Below are 14,144 nucleotides of genomic sequence, written 5' to 3' on the forward strand. Positions count from 1 at the left end.
TACAGCACCCACACAACAAAAAAGAAGATCACCACACCATCCGCCTACCTCCCAAAAACCATCCGCCCACCCGCCAACTCCTCCCCCTCCCCCCTACAACTCCCCCCCCGCCCCCACCCACCCCCCCCCCCCCCCCCCGCCCCCCCCCCACCCCACCCCCCCCCCCCCCCCCCTCACCAACCACCCACCACCCCTGAAAGTGAACTGAAATCAGTTTTTAGTCAATCCAAGCCTGAATCCAATAAGGTTATTGACATTATTGTAACCTTCTCTCGCATCTTTTGACTTTCTTTTCTTTCTTCACTCAAAGCAAATTCCCAATACTCTTCGCTGTGAGATATCGCTCATAAAATCCATGTCAAAAGTTCCACTCTTCACTGGAGTCATAACTCATAACTATGTACTGTACTCCGGTCCTATATTGACGTGTGTCGAACACTTGCAAACTCTTCCAACATTATCATAAAATTTGCCACGCAGGTCTCTAGACCTAAAGTATTTTTCTTGTTGACAACTTTGCTTGCAACCCATAACGCCTGGGACTCAGATACACAGAGAAAGGCTGGAATTTCTTTGATGACGAGCCTTAATCCTGCTTTAGTATCAAGGGAAACCCTTGTGAGAAATACGATATCTTCAATAGCTTTGTTGTTTTACGGCACCTGCTCTGGCTCAACTAGTCGTGATAAACGATGTCCCCAATTTCTTCTTCCTTTCATCCGAGCAATTCTTCAGCTTGGCCAAGCTCCCATAATAGAATCCTGTTGTGTGGGGATCATCTCTTGATTTTTCTCTGATTTGCTTACACGCGCGGTACGAGATCGGTGCTTTTACTCTCTCTTCAAGCACATTGAATACTTAGTTCCCTAGGGTTCGTTTGAGAACATGACTTGACACCTTCTTGAATGAACTGCAATAGTGAGCAAATGGTAACCCTTTCAGATTGTCAGCAACTTGTTTGATTCCACCCACCTCCATCAAGGCCTGTGCCTCGGACCAAATTTATTTCTTTGAAATGAGTTTAGAACTACACTTTGAAAGGCGTAAGAGTCCTGTAGACTGGTGTCGTTTAGCCTCTGCAAAGGTCAGGAAGGCGGACTACGAACCACAATCAAGGATTCTACTGCCTTGATGACACTTTTTTACAATCATTTTTTTACTTCTTTGGAGCCAGTCTGGGGACAGCTGTACGTCTTGATCTTGAATGGACTTTCCTTACAACCATCGATCGGTTGCGCACAAGTACTCCTTTCCACTAGTTTTCTTCTTTGGACTTGCCTCACTATCCCGGACATTGAATCTGCAGGTAACTCTTGGCTTACTACTAACCTGTTATCGTAAGATATCTCCCTCAATTTAAATTTACAGTTTCTTCTAACAGTGGGCTGAAACGGTATTGGAATGAGAATCTCCGAAATAGTTCTGTTCCCCAGTCGTCGGTTGCCGGACAAAAGATAAGGTGTGTTTATCACGGGGGGGTATCTCATGTCGCACTTCATGAGAAACTTTTGATAAACCCCCAAATGGTCTGAGGACTGGACAGGAAATATAGCTTGCTCCCAGCACAAAGAATCATCACTCGGACCAGTACTAATGCATACATTTTCATCCAGATGAAGGTCAAACCAAACCGCTATAGCATCAACATTACCAGAGCATTTGACGGAGACTTCTAAGGTTAGCTCTCTCTTGGCATCCAAGCTGCTGGTATCACAGAAATTGTACTCTGTTATGACAAATGTGTCAGTGAGAGGGTTTGTATCCAGAGGGAAGAGTATTGAGAGATTCTGTTGTATACGGCTCCACTGGATCCTCAATCACAAGATCTGAGTTGTTATTTTGAGGTTCGAGTTGATCTCCTCCAATAATGTGAACCTTTGATAGATCAACGCCAGAGATCATTGTTCTGCATCTACTCTGCTTACGAATATCCCTTGCTGTAATAACCATCCCGTATAGCACAGCTCCAGATGGAATAACTTTCGACGCAGGCTGACTTGACTTCATAGAGTCTTTAAGAGGTACCAACAAGTTCCCCCAAGCATGCGAAATGGTTTTTAAGGATTCCTTCGCCAAGTAAACCACAGTCCATGGTTTCAGTAACAACCAGAGTCACGTGACTAGGCAAATCCTTCCCGACCGACATCTCTGTGGATTTCTTGTTTATAAGATGGATAGAATCTAACATCTGATTGGCTCGCAGCACATCAATTGAAACTTCATACATCGTTTTTGATAACTCACATGCATAAACCTTCTTTGCCCCTTCTTCTACGGCGAACATGCTTAGAATCCCCGTTCCGCTTCCAATATCTAAAACTGTGTCATATCCTCGTGCGATAGCTCTTTTTATTGCTTCTTTGTAAGCTAGGTTGCGTTTTCGATCATTAAGCATCCTAAAGTGCCATCGCTCGACCAGAGAATTAGAAACGTTTTCTAAATTCTCCCTCGCTTGGAGATTTGACGGGTTGAGTCGTAAAGCCTTACGAAAAAAAGAAGCTGACTCGTCGCTGAATCCCAGGCGAAAAAGCACGCCACCAACATTGTTCAAAAGAGTCTCATTATCGGGATACAAAACTGCTGCTTCTTGAAAGCAGTTCAACATCTTTTTATAATCCCCGTGTTGTTCTAAAACCTCGGTCCATTTGCACAAAGCAGCCATAAAATCCGACTCAAACTCTTTCTTCCTTGCCGGCTGCATATTTCCAAGGCAGACGAAATATGCCAATGCTTCGGCGTATTTTTCAAGAACAATGCATTCTCGAGCTACAGAAAGGTACTTTGAAACCTCGTCTTCCTCCTTCTCATTCATAATGGTTAAATTTAGGCACAAAAATGTGGAAAATCATAGACGAAAACTAGTGAAGTTCTCTGAAGATCTTGAAGCTGTTGGCCGCCATCTTTGATGCAGATATGAAACAGCTGTATTATTGTTCAGCGGTCACGTTGAGTCACCATGGCAACAGTAGAGTATAAACAGTTTACACTTGATTCAATACTTTTTCCACGCGTTGGGATCCTCAAGAATTTTGAAAAAAATAACCCTTTAAAACCTATTTTAAAATGTTCGGGAACTCAAATCCTATTATGCATATTCCAGACTTTGTGGAGAGGAAAGGATCGCTGTTTTTGCGCTCGGATCACATGGACTACAGCCGTCCTACTCTTGTCTCAAATTGGTAACTTTTGAATATGTTTTGTTTACATATTACTAACCAACTCCAATGAAAGGAAAAATCTTTATTTTTAAACCAAATGACTATTTTTTCTGTACAGATTAATAACGACCTCAAATGCCTAAAACCGACTGAAAATTGCTTGGAAATTTCATATAAGATTTTAAGTAAATTGCTCAGATTGTTTCTAGCGTTCTTTTTCAGTTTGCACACACTCACTGCTTGCAGGAAGGTATATTTTTAATGATAACTAATTTTTGTTACGACTGCTCAGGCATCAAGCAAGAGAAGCAGAGCCAAAGGATTATGAATTAAAGAACTACGAGCCAGAAAAACGGAATCTCCACAACTCGACTTATAATCGAATCCTGGACATAACAGATGGGGTAAGCGATAGTTTCAATATTCAGTTATCAGTTTAAACTTATATATCTTATTATTAGTAAGTTTTTTAATCTTTTCACGGTGTAAAATTTACCTTTTTATCATTACTGTTTAATTATAGAAACATCGACGCAGCTCACACTAGTTTTTAGCGAGTTATATCTTCCTATATTATTATAGATTATTTTAAAATAAGATATTTTTTTCTCAGTCCTTGCCAAGCACCACCAGTCATGATCAGATGGAACAATCCGTTCTTTTGAAGAAGGATTTTGAGTCTCGAGAAACAAGACGTCCAATGATGGATATTTCTACTCTTAATGATATTGATTTCTCTACTAAGAGGTAACCAAAGAACCTTTTACGAAGTGTCTCTAGTTTGTTTGGGGGTAGAAATGCCTGCATTTCAAATCTTCTCATTCTCTTAAGAATTATACCTTTGTTTGGGACAGAAATGTCTATATTTCAGACCATATCATTTCCTTTAGTATTATTTTATTGTTTGGTCTAAAAATGTCTCAATCTCAGACCACAAGTGAATGGCTTGTTAATATTGTATTTTTTTGGGCAGTAAATGTATCCCAACTTCAGATGTTATTGCCTTGAGCATTATTTTTCCTGATTTCTTCCTAATCGACAGAGACACTGGGGCACCTGATCGTGGATTTGGCAGTGTTTTACCAAGACACAATGCTGAACATGGAAAGAGGTAACTTAATTGAACTTAATCACTTGTCAAAGTTGCCCCTTTTGTACTATTGGGAAGCAGGGGTGTATCCCATTTTCAGAATATCTGTAAGTCATTTTGACTATATTATTTGACTACTTACATATATACACTTCATTTAAACATGGAATCTCATTCATACAACTGATACTTTTCCAGAGAGCAGTGATAATATTATAACATAAATTCTATGCAAAAACTATATAATAATGCACACAGCAAATTTATTAATAAGATACTTCGATTAAAAAAACCCCTTACCACTGTGGTCTATGGTCAGATGTGGTCACTGAATAGTCCCCCCTCTCTCCCTTCCCTCCATCCACCACTCCACTACTGATATCTTAAATGTTTTTATTATCATTAATACAGATATTTGGATACAACATATGTTGTGGATTACGTTGCTCCCTATCCTTACGAAAAGGCTAAGGTAATGGTAACCATTTCACTTATTCTTTCAGCTTCATCCTTCTTCAGCATTCTTTTTAATGGCAAACTTTATTTACAACAGTACTCCTTTATTCTTTAATTCCTTTGTATTGCCAATAGAGGTTTTGCACCGTCACATGCCCATACATACAGCTTGTGCTGCCTATGGATGGTTAACTATAAAATTCCTTTGCACTTTGGAATTGAATTCTTTCTCTTGTAAAACGATTGTACCGTTCCTGCAATCTAACATGGCTGCCATCAGTTGATGGTGCAAAACCTTTATTTTGTGAAGCACTGGTGGCATATTGGTGAAATGGCACACCTATCATCAATAAGATGTGGCAATGTATGTTAGTAGAGTTGTTTGTTGCTTTCTCTCCTGTGCTTCAAAGGTATTTTCCAGGTTTTCCTCCTTCTATAAAATCCAACTAATAAATTCCTGATTTGAATCTTGGTGTAAGAAGAGCCACTCTATGGATTGGAACCACTGTTAATTCCTTTTAATCTTAATTGTATTTAATACAGACACCTCCTCCAGAACCTGACATGTCACCATTATGGAAGAAATGTCATTCACAATTCACTGACGTAGATGACTACCGTCACCATGGTAACAATACATGGCACAATGAGACAGGAATGTATTCAAACACGGACCTTAAGAGAAGTTGTATTAAACCAACTGATACCATACCCGAGAGGCTTTCATGAGAATGGTGTTTGGGCGTGGAATTATGCGAAGCAAAGGAATTTTATTTTATTAATAAATTATGTTGTCATTAATTAGGTGTAATAAAAGATAATACTGAGTTTACTCGTTTAATATATGATTTTTGTATTTTGTTTTTTTTTTGTGTGGAATTGACCATGTTTTGTGGAGGGAGGAAAATCAGAGAACCAAGCCGAGACAAACCATTGAATCATCCACTGTTCAGTTTCTTCCTAAACTGGGTTCCAGGGGGTCGCTAGGGCCCTAATATTTAACATATATTTTATTGAATAATAATGAAACTTACAACCCAGAAGCATTGGAGCAAGGTTGTATCTGAAACCCAGGTTCTTTCCCATTTCAGTCCACGTTATTTCTCCTAGAGTATCATGGGAACGACTCAAACAAGGAATCTTATTCTCAAGAAAATGACAGGCGATCTGAAATGGGATAACATTACACCCAAACCAGGGTTCGAAATAGAAAAAAAAATTGTAGCCTGCCATAGTAAAGGAGCATGCTAAAAGGAAGTCATTCTAGTAAATTTTGCATGTCATTTTATCATTCATTTGGCAGTGTATCCTTATTTTCACCTGAAAAACCAGAAATTTGGCCTGTCATTTGGTCTTTGGCAGGCTGCTATTTCGAGCCCTGCAAACTAATAATGATAATGATCATAATCAGGTCTGTTAACAGGAATAAGAAAACAAAACTCTAAGTTCTCATTTAATTTATTATTAATTTCATTAAACTGATCACATTTTTTGGTAGCAATACAAGAACATTGCTATGAGGGTAATTAGTTTTACTGAAGTAAATGCCATAATTTCTGCCGTTAATATATTAGATCAATCATTCTTTTCTATAAGAAAGTATGGATTTTTGGACCATAAAGTAGTATTCACAGATTTTCATATTACAATCCAAGTTATAAAGCAAATATAATAGAGTGAAAACAATATAAACGTGAAACTTCAGTAATACTAAATGGCACAATTTCATGCAAATTCCATTGTTTTCTATTGTTTAATTAGCACTATCTTGTACTATTCACGGATTAATTGTTTGCACTCTATGAATACATTAGTGGTTTATACCTTATACATATTAGCTATTGGTATAGGACTACAAATTACAGCATTGATCAGCGAGACTGAAAAATGGACATATTAGCAATTTGTTCATCATTTGTTTACTGTGTGGATACTCAAACCGGGACCACTTTGATAAACTAGTATCAATAACCAATCAAATTGCGACATTTAGTTCAATATTGTTTAACCAGCCACTCAGATAGCGCATCGATATTAAAAGAGCGTGAGAACGTGATAATATGATTGGCTAACACTGTTATCAGTTCAATATCTGTCTAGTTTACTGTTATTTGATTGGTCAGTTTTATTCAAGTGGTCCTGGTTAGTGTGTTCACACATTAAGTAAACAAATGCAAGTTTTCTTGATGAGCCCTAAAGCATCCTCTGAGCTAATCTAAGCTGTGGCATATAAATGGTTAACTCACAGATCAAATTGGAATTTAGCATTAAACTGCCTAGAAAATGTTTGCTCAACCCTCTTGTAAGAAAATGATTTGTTTACTTTAAACAAGTGAACTTACTTTTGGAATGCAATATCATTGTTTGCTAGAACATGTCACCCAGAACGAGATATTTTTAAGTTAATAGGATGTTTGTATGATGGCGTCATTTGACTGACTACCAAGATGCTTCGTGAATTTTCTTTCTTATTTAAATTTGGATTCCCTCATGAGAATAGTAAGATTATGGGTACTGAATAACTGAATAAAAGAACATGTGCAAGTTAAGAGAGTCTGGTAGTAAAGGTCAATGACACCATCATGCAAATTAATGTCCTATTGCTGTGACCAATGCACATAATCAAACTAGTAGTGTCCTAATTGATTAGATAATTGCAATGGATCCCAATATGCTATTCTTTTTTTTTACAGAAAATCTTCTGAGATAATTTAAGTGTAAAATTCATGCCAGCTTATAAATTATTCCAACCGCATACATCAGCATGTATGTTTTATTCTAAATCTATACCAATTATTTCACAATTACCAGTACGTATTAAAGATCATGATGCTCTTACATAGAAAAATCATTCAATATGTACCGCATAAAGTTTGACCAACTTGATCATTTCTTTGATAAGCATGCAGAACTATATTAACACTGAGGACACCCGAACTGTGAAAACTTTTGAGTTTGTTTAAGGTCATAATTGTCCTAACTTATTTCTACTGGTCTATATTGAAGCACTGTGTTCAAATACACTGACGGATCAATATAAATCATATAAAGTGACAAAAAACTTGAGTTGGTTCAAATGTCCTCATTGCATAATAGTTTTTTAAAGTAAGGCTTTATTGATTTTTTTTAAGGAGAATGTTTTTGGAATATTCCATACCTTTAAGTTTTTTTTAGATGAAATCGTATTAGGATTGTTGTCCGATCGAAGTCTTTGAAAAAATAGGAATATAATTTGTTATTGATAAAATAACATATGCAATATTCTGCAGTTGTGACCACAATTCAAGCTAAACCAAATCCATTTAATCCTAATAAAGCTCACACTAATATAACCACACATATCTAATGTTTTAATTTATTGCATATATAGTGAGAATATGATGATTTATTTGGAAATTTCATTGTAATTATCAATTCCCTTAATAAATCATCAGATACTCGATATTGCAAACTAAATTAAAAGAAAAAATGATAACAATATATAATTTGAAAAATAAAATAAATCCCTAATGCATAAATTCGTCAAAGAAATTCAATCGAAATACAAGAAGATAAAACTAGGAAAATATGTTTTAACCATGAAGCATCTTTATACCACTAACATTTTCCTAGATTGTAAATAAGGGTAACATTTTTGTGCTTCTAACCACAAAAAAATATTAACACCTCTGGATTTCTCGAGTCATTTATCATATATGCTTACTTGAATTTTATTCCATTATGGAATATCCAGTTCCATATCACCGGTGCATTTATTCAACCAGTATGGAAAAACGACTCTCCAGATTAATTGCTCTTGGCATGCATCAGCAATCACTAATTTTTAATGGTTACATATGTTTTGTGGCAAAGAAAAGCCATGGAACGTGTTTAATGATCTATAAAGCATGATTATTATTAATATTACTTATCAATTAAAATTACATTAAGGTATTTCGCTTGATATATCTTGGAAATCTAACTAACATTTCTAAATGGTTTTCATCAACAGTCCATTAGGAACTTCCTGTCAAAACAAAGGATTGTACAACACCATGCAGGAACCAGTCAAAGCAATGACTGGTGTATGATCAGATGAAAAGAGTACAAACTACGAGAACAAAAGAGACAACAGCTTCCAACTGGAACAGAGACAATGCAACGAATGCCATGTTTTGAAGAGCAGTTTCCTAGACAACCAAAGTCTCTGAGCATCTACTGATCACCTTGCAATTGAACCTTTACTGGAAAATTACACCAAAAAGCTATGAATTAATATTGAACAAACAATCTATAGACATTGAATCTTTAGCTTGCTAGATGGATTAGTAAGTCTAAAAATAGCATGTACACAAAGGAATATTCTAGTTCATAGTTACTCTTAACATGTAAATATTAGTAATGAAAAGCTGATATTAGTAATGAATGCAGATAGCGTCAAGACTCGTTTTTTTATTTTTATATGGAATCCTTCTTTTCTCATAATATAAATTACAAATTAACATTGATTTTATATGTAGAAGACCATTGGGTCTAGAAAGGAATGAAAAAAATTCGTCCAAAGGTCAGGATTGGCTATCGTAAATGATTTTGGGTCGAACATTCCTTTTCAATTATTGTTCATTGTTAATCTCCGAAACTAACTTTGAATGATCAAAAGCCTATAAAGTGCGCCATTAATAACATGAAATAAATCAACTTTGTCATATCGATCACCCAGTAAATTAAAAGAATAGGCTTTGATCTTATCTTTAAGGAAAAATAAACCGAACAATGTAAGACATTTTCTCGTTTCTAAGTTAGGGAAATTCTAAAGTAATAAATTTTAAATCATAAGAAAGATTGTGTTTGGGATATACCAGCTGAACGAAATTTTATCACAGATTTGATTTTGAAAATTAAACCCTAGCGTTATCTAAAAACTATATGCATTTAGTAAAAGAAAAAGGGATAAAGTTCACTTAGCGTCTCTCATGATGAACTAAATGAATGATTTAATGGCCAACAAATTAGTGTAAAGAATTCATTTATCGCATAACAAAGAGTGAATCAAGTTAGGAATATTTTCCGCTGTTATCTTGTACACGTGTTCGCGATATACAATATTTACCCTCAGGAATATAGATACGAAAATAACCCCAAAAAACTTCAAAACTTACAGTTATTAGTGTGATATGATAGTAAAAGTCTTCTATGCTTCTTCTTTTTCCACTTTACGAAGAATTTCAGCGTTTTTCTTCGCTGACATGTTGGCTTGCCTACAATAAAAATCCACTATGTCAACCTTTGCAGGACAAGTGTTGGCAAATGCAGGATGCTTCCTTCCGTACTCTAGATACGCTTCTATCCCTTGAAGACTATCTAACTTCAACTCCTTCACGTAGGCAAGAGCCACATACGTGTAGTGAAGCTTGGGGAGAAGATAGCAGTCAGGGATCTTCGGGTGGGACCCTCCAAGCAGTTCTTTCTCGCCATTTTCGTTCTTCGGCATCTTTTCCGAGAGAAGAAAGCTGTTTACTTTTTTGAGCTCGGTAGCGAGATGCTCGCCTAAAATCGGGTCAGCAGAGTGATCTTGGTTCTTGATGAATTGGTTAAATTTATGGTAAAATGTGCTACCAGCTCCAACATTGACGAAAGTATTGATGTCTTTACTATCGACTTTAAGAGAAGGTTCAAATGTCTTCTCAAAAGCGTCTTCAATCTCCAAAGGCTCGTCTTTAAAAGTGTATTTCCCCTCGTATTCCAAAGTAACGGTAGGCAGTTTCTTGTAAGGGAAGTCTAAAGTGACATTGGTTCTCTTTACGGTGTCTATTGGTACTATTTTCGCAGCAACTTCGAGATTTTTCAGCGCTAACATCATCATCACTCTGTGACAAACGATATCTGCGCCCAGCGATTTCGAGTCTCGTGTCGAAGCCTATGAGAAAAACACAGTTTTTTTAGCGCAAAAATTGATTAAAAAACAGAAATATTACCCGTTGAGGGCTTACCTTTACGTAAAGTACAAAACTGTTCTCTTCATCTGCCATTTTAAGAGCGGTTTGTAGCGCTAAAACCACGAAGTAACCGTTCACAGTGAAGTGATGGGTCGAATACTCGAGTTTCAAAGGCGCACCCAATAAACCGTGTCTTACAAGACAACAGGGGAGGGGTCAGGCTTACTATTGTACTCAATCGAATTTTTCTTTTCTGTTCTTGCTCTTTTGAAATTAAGGCTAAAAGGAATCCACTATCAAAGAATGAGAATTTAAAAAACGTTGCAAATGGGTTTAGATAGCGATCATAAATGATTTATCGATAGGTTCATTGATGTAATATCAGTAGCAGGTAATTGGGCTTCCTGTGGTTTTATTATTATTATTTGTTTATTATTATTGAACTTTATTGCCAAAACAAAACGAATGAAGCGAATTTAAACCAGCTAAAACATATCAGTTACATTTTGATTCTTGTTACGTCTGACGAGCCGTCGCATTAATGAAAAACTAATATAAATGAACAAAAAATCGCTATTAAACATAGCTCGTTCGTTAACCAAGCCAACTTTACCGAAAAAAATGATTCTTAAAATAAAATGCTAAGATCTAAATAAATGTAATTTATTTTCCAATTTTCCTTTCATAAATTCTGCATAATATTGCATCATGCATAAACATAGTTGACGTGGCAGCAAAAATTATTGCCAGGGAGGGGTAGGAAACTTTGGTGCAAAATAATTTTTCCTGAAATGTTCTACATTCTTGAAGTACTACAATGCAGTGGAAAGCTTAGAGTAGGAAATATGAAATTTAAGACCGATTCAGACCGAAAGAGTTACAAAATAGAGCATTTAATATGAAAAAAATTACGTGGATTTGGAAATACGTTACCTCCTCCTCCCCCTGTGTGGAAATTTTTGCCAGGTAATTTGACAAACACATTGAAGGAGTCTCTAGTTAGAAAGCGGGCGAGGAGAAGAGGAAAAAGAAGATTCAGAGATTTGTCCTAAAAAGCGTGAACGATTTCGCAACTATTATTGTAAAATCTCCGAAGATAAATTCAAGATGGTTTGTAGATATTTTGGTGTGGTTTTCGTTCTATTTTTCATGATGACTTCGGTCAATGCCAAAGGTAAGCTTATACTTTATACACATGAGGATAACCTAACTAAACTTAATATCGATAAAATGTGTTAACGTTCTTTACTTTTACCATTTTGTATATTTTATATTTGTAGATAGTTAATTAAGTAAATCTATACAAAAAAGTACATTAGTATTTAGAAATATAGCAATGATTACCTGTAAAAGTTCTGTTTACCACGACCCTTTGTAGTTGCCATTTTTCAGTTTTTACAAAAAGACGCTTTCGATGTGTGCTTTATATATCGCCGTAAATCAGAAACCATAACGCTTATTTTAATTGTTTAAACAAAAAAGCCTCTGAATTTGTAAACGAAATATGAGAAACGTTTGTCGATTCATGAAATTTTGGAATGATTGGTGATGGCACCCAATGGGGGCAACAAGAGTGAAAGGGGAGGGGGGGATGGCAACGGTAATAAAGGGAAAATTGGAACTCGTTTTTCTTTTGTATTGTTTAATAACTCCCTCCAGATTCCCCACCAAAAGAATGCTAAACAACCACTACTCCACTACTTGCAATTGTATTTCAACTTAAAATCAAACTACATGCTAAACAATTACTTGACCTTCCACATCAGCCTTGAGACTGCATTTAACCTGCATTGCAAAAAAGGAATGCATGTATAGTGCTATGACATTTAACAATCAAGACCATTTTTACATTGTTTTACTTCATCATTTTTAGATAACTCGTCAGTTGCTGTTACTCCAAGCCCAGTAATTGCTCTAAATTCAACTATAGCAGCAAACATGACGGCAGCACCAAGTCCAGTAATCATAAGTACCTCATCTGCACCCACCTCAGCATCAATCAGAGACACGTCTTCCATTTCTCCTACTTCAACGTCAACATCTCATGTTATTCCTGCTACGTCTCCCACACCTACACCACCATCTACGACAGCACCAACCAAGAAACCCAACCCTCACGAAAAACCCACAAAAGGAAGGTCTTTTGATTCAGCATCATTTTTTGGAGGGATTATTCTTGGGGTCATCCTCGCTATTGCCAGTTTTGTGGGCTACACTTTTTGGCAGAACAAGAGAAAAAGCTATCATAGTTTGTAATGTAAAATAATGTTAAATAAAACCAAATTGTAGAGTTCCAGAATAAACATCCATATCTTTGTGAAATTGGTTTCTCACTGCCACCAGTCAAGAACATAAAAGTTATTGACTTAATATTTTTTCAATTGACGGCAGCGAAAAATCAAATTTCAGCATCTAGCTTGCACCTACTGAATCTTTCATAGTTGGAGGAGTAATATCAAGCACTTGAAATAATGTTGCATCCTCTATCAAAACATGTTATTAAAGTCGGTTAGAAAAATGCAGCTTTGCTTCATTTTTTTGACTCACCTTTCTGTGCATGGGAATCGGATGAAACACTCTTTTCCTTGCTTGATATATTACATCCTCCTCTGTAGGTAAGGTGTGGATGTTTTCTAGAACTGCACAACAGTTACTGTAAATCAGATTGCTGGCATGCATTTGGGATATGTGTAGCTAAGGTCATAGGAAGTTATAGTTGATATAATGCAGAAAACAAATGCTGATCTCAAGAAAAGACAAAGAGATTGAGTTCTCTTGGAATCTTCTATTTATTGCATGAGCAAATTTTAAAGCTGTAGGAGTATTTTTGAAGCTTAAACAACTACTTCCTAAATCTGCTTTAAACTTGCTTTTTCATAACTAAGCATTCCGCATGATTAATTCTAGCGATGGGCAACACATCAAAGTAGACAGATAACGATTCTCACAGATCTAACTTTAAGTTTATTGTAAAAATTGGATTGGTGCAATGCTTTATTCATTTCTTTATATTATTTTAATTATGCAAACTTTATTGTACAAGGCAAGCTTAAATCACTAATAAAAAATCATTAATTGGGCAGTTTTGTTGATCATTCATTCATGTTTGTTAGTTATACAAGTTGCAAGTTACAACCAAATGTAGTTCTACGTACAACAAAATATTTTTGTTGTTGTGAGAAGTAGAGTAGAGAGTTACATGTAAGTTGTGAGTAGTACTTCATGCAGTGGGTTTTCTCCAAGATCTCTTCTGATTTTTCTAATCACATAACCCCACATGCTAAATCATAATTTGTCAATTCATTCTGTGAGTAAAAGACCAGAGGTTGGTTCAGGGACCATTTTGTGATTTAACCTTGCCCTAACTTAGATCCCAGAGGTTGTTTCAGGGTTTGATCTGTAAGTTAGCCGTGCCCTGACTTTGATCAGCCCAGAGGTTGTTTCAGGGTTTGATCTGTAAGTTAGCCGTGCCCTGACTTTGATCAGCCCAGAGGTTGTTTCAGGGTTCCATCTGCAAGTTAGCCG

The 14,144-nt window shown here is 36.3% G+C and overlaps 4 protein-coding genes across 5 annotated transcripts; 2 read left to right on the forward strand and 2 right to left on the reverse strand.

Moving 5' to 3' along the window:
• Positions 1-1,148: 1,148 nt before the first annotated feature.
• Positions 1,149-2,906, reverse strand: LOC148906554 (protein arginine N-methyltransferase 9-like). The gene is given in 3 exon segments (XM_089038065.1): positions 1,149-1,754; positions 1,756-2,061; positions 2,063-2,906. Coding segments are annotated over 3 exon segments (1,662 nt in total). The 5' UTR covers positions 2,813-2,906.
• An 85-nt stretch (positions 2,907-2,991) lies between these two features.
• LOC116305272 (cilia- and flagella-associated protein 95) lies at positions 2,992-5,549 on the forward strand. The gene is made up of 6 exons (XM_031715151.2): positions 2,992-3,179; positions 3,451-3,562; positions 3,772-3,905; positions 4,201-4,269; positions 4,660-4,720; positions 5,248-5,549. Exons 1-6 carry the CDS (start codon positions 3,064-3,066, stop codon positions 5,431-5,433), a joined length of 678 nt encoding a protein of 225 aa, XP_031571011.1. The 5' UTR covers positions 2,992-3,063; the 3' UTR covers positions 5,434-5,549.
• A 595-nt stretch (positions 5,550-6,144) lies between these two features.
• On the reverse strand, positions 6,145-10,916 carry LOC116305270 (chloride intracellular channel protein 3). Of its 2 annotated transcripts, none has more exons than XM_031715149.2 (3): positions 10,674-10,916; positions 9,843-10,600; positions 6,145-8,922 (listed from the first exon to the last, which is right to left on the reverse strand). In XM_031715149.2, exons 1-2 carry the CDS (start codon positions 10,710-10,712, stop codon positions 9,875-9,877), a joined length of 765 nt encoding a protein of 254 aa, XP_031571009.1. In that variant the 5' UTR covers positions 10,713-10,916; the 3' UTR covers positions 6,145-8,922; positions 9,843-9,874. The 2 variants fall into 2 exon arrangements, with proteins under 2 accessions (XP_031571009.1, XP_031571008.1); XM_031715148.2 differs by having other exon boundaries at positions 6,145-8,927; positions 10,674-10,913.
• Positions 10,917-11,576: 660 nt separating this feature from the next.
• Positions 11,577-13,701, forward strand: LOC116305276 (uncharacterized). Its single transcript, XM_031715156.2, has 2 exons — positions 11,577-11,793; positions 12,493-13,701. Exons 1-2 carry the CDS (start codon positions 11,727-11,729, stop codon positions 12,873-12,875), a joined length of 450 nt encoding a protein of 149 aa, XP_031571016.1. The 5' UTR covers positions 11,577-11,726; the 3' UTR covers positions 12,876-13,701.
• Positions 13,702-14,144: the final 443 nt, after the last annotated feature.

This window comes from Actinia tenebrosa, unplaced genomic scaffold, assembly GCF_029948245.1.
Source record: "Actinia tenebrosa isolate PJP-AT-01 unplaced genomic scaffold, QUT_ActTen_1.0 PGA_scaffold5__44_contigs__length_20552954, whole genome shotgun sequence".
Taxonomy (NCBI): Eukaryota; Metazoa; Cnidaria; class Anthozoa; order Actiniaria; family Actiniidae; genus Actinia; species Actinia tenebrosa.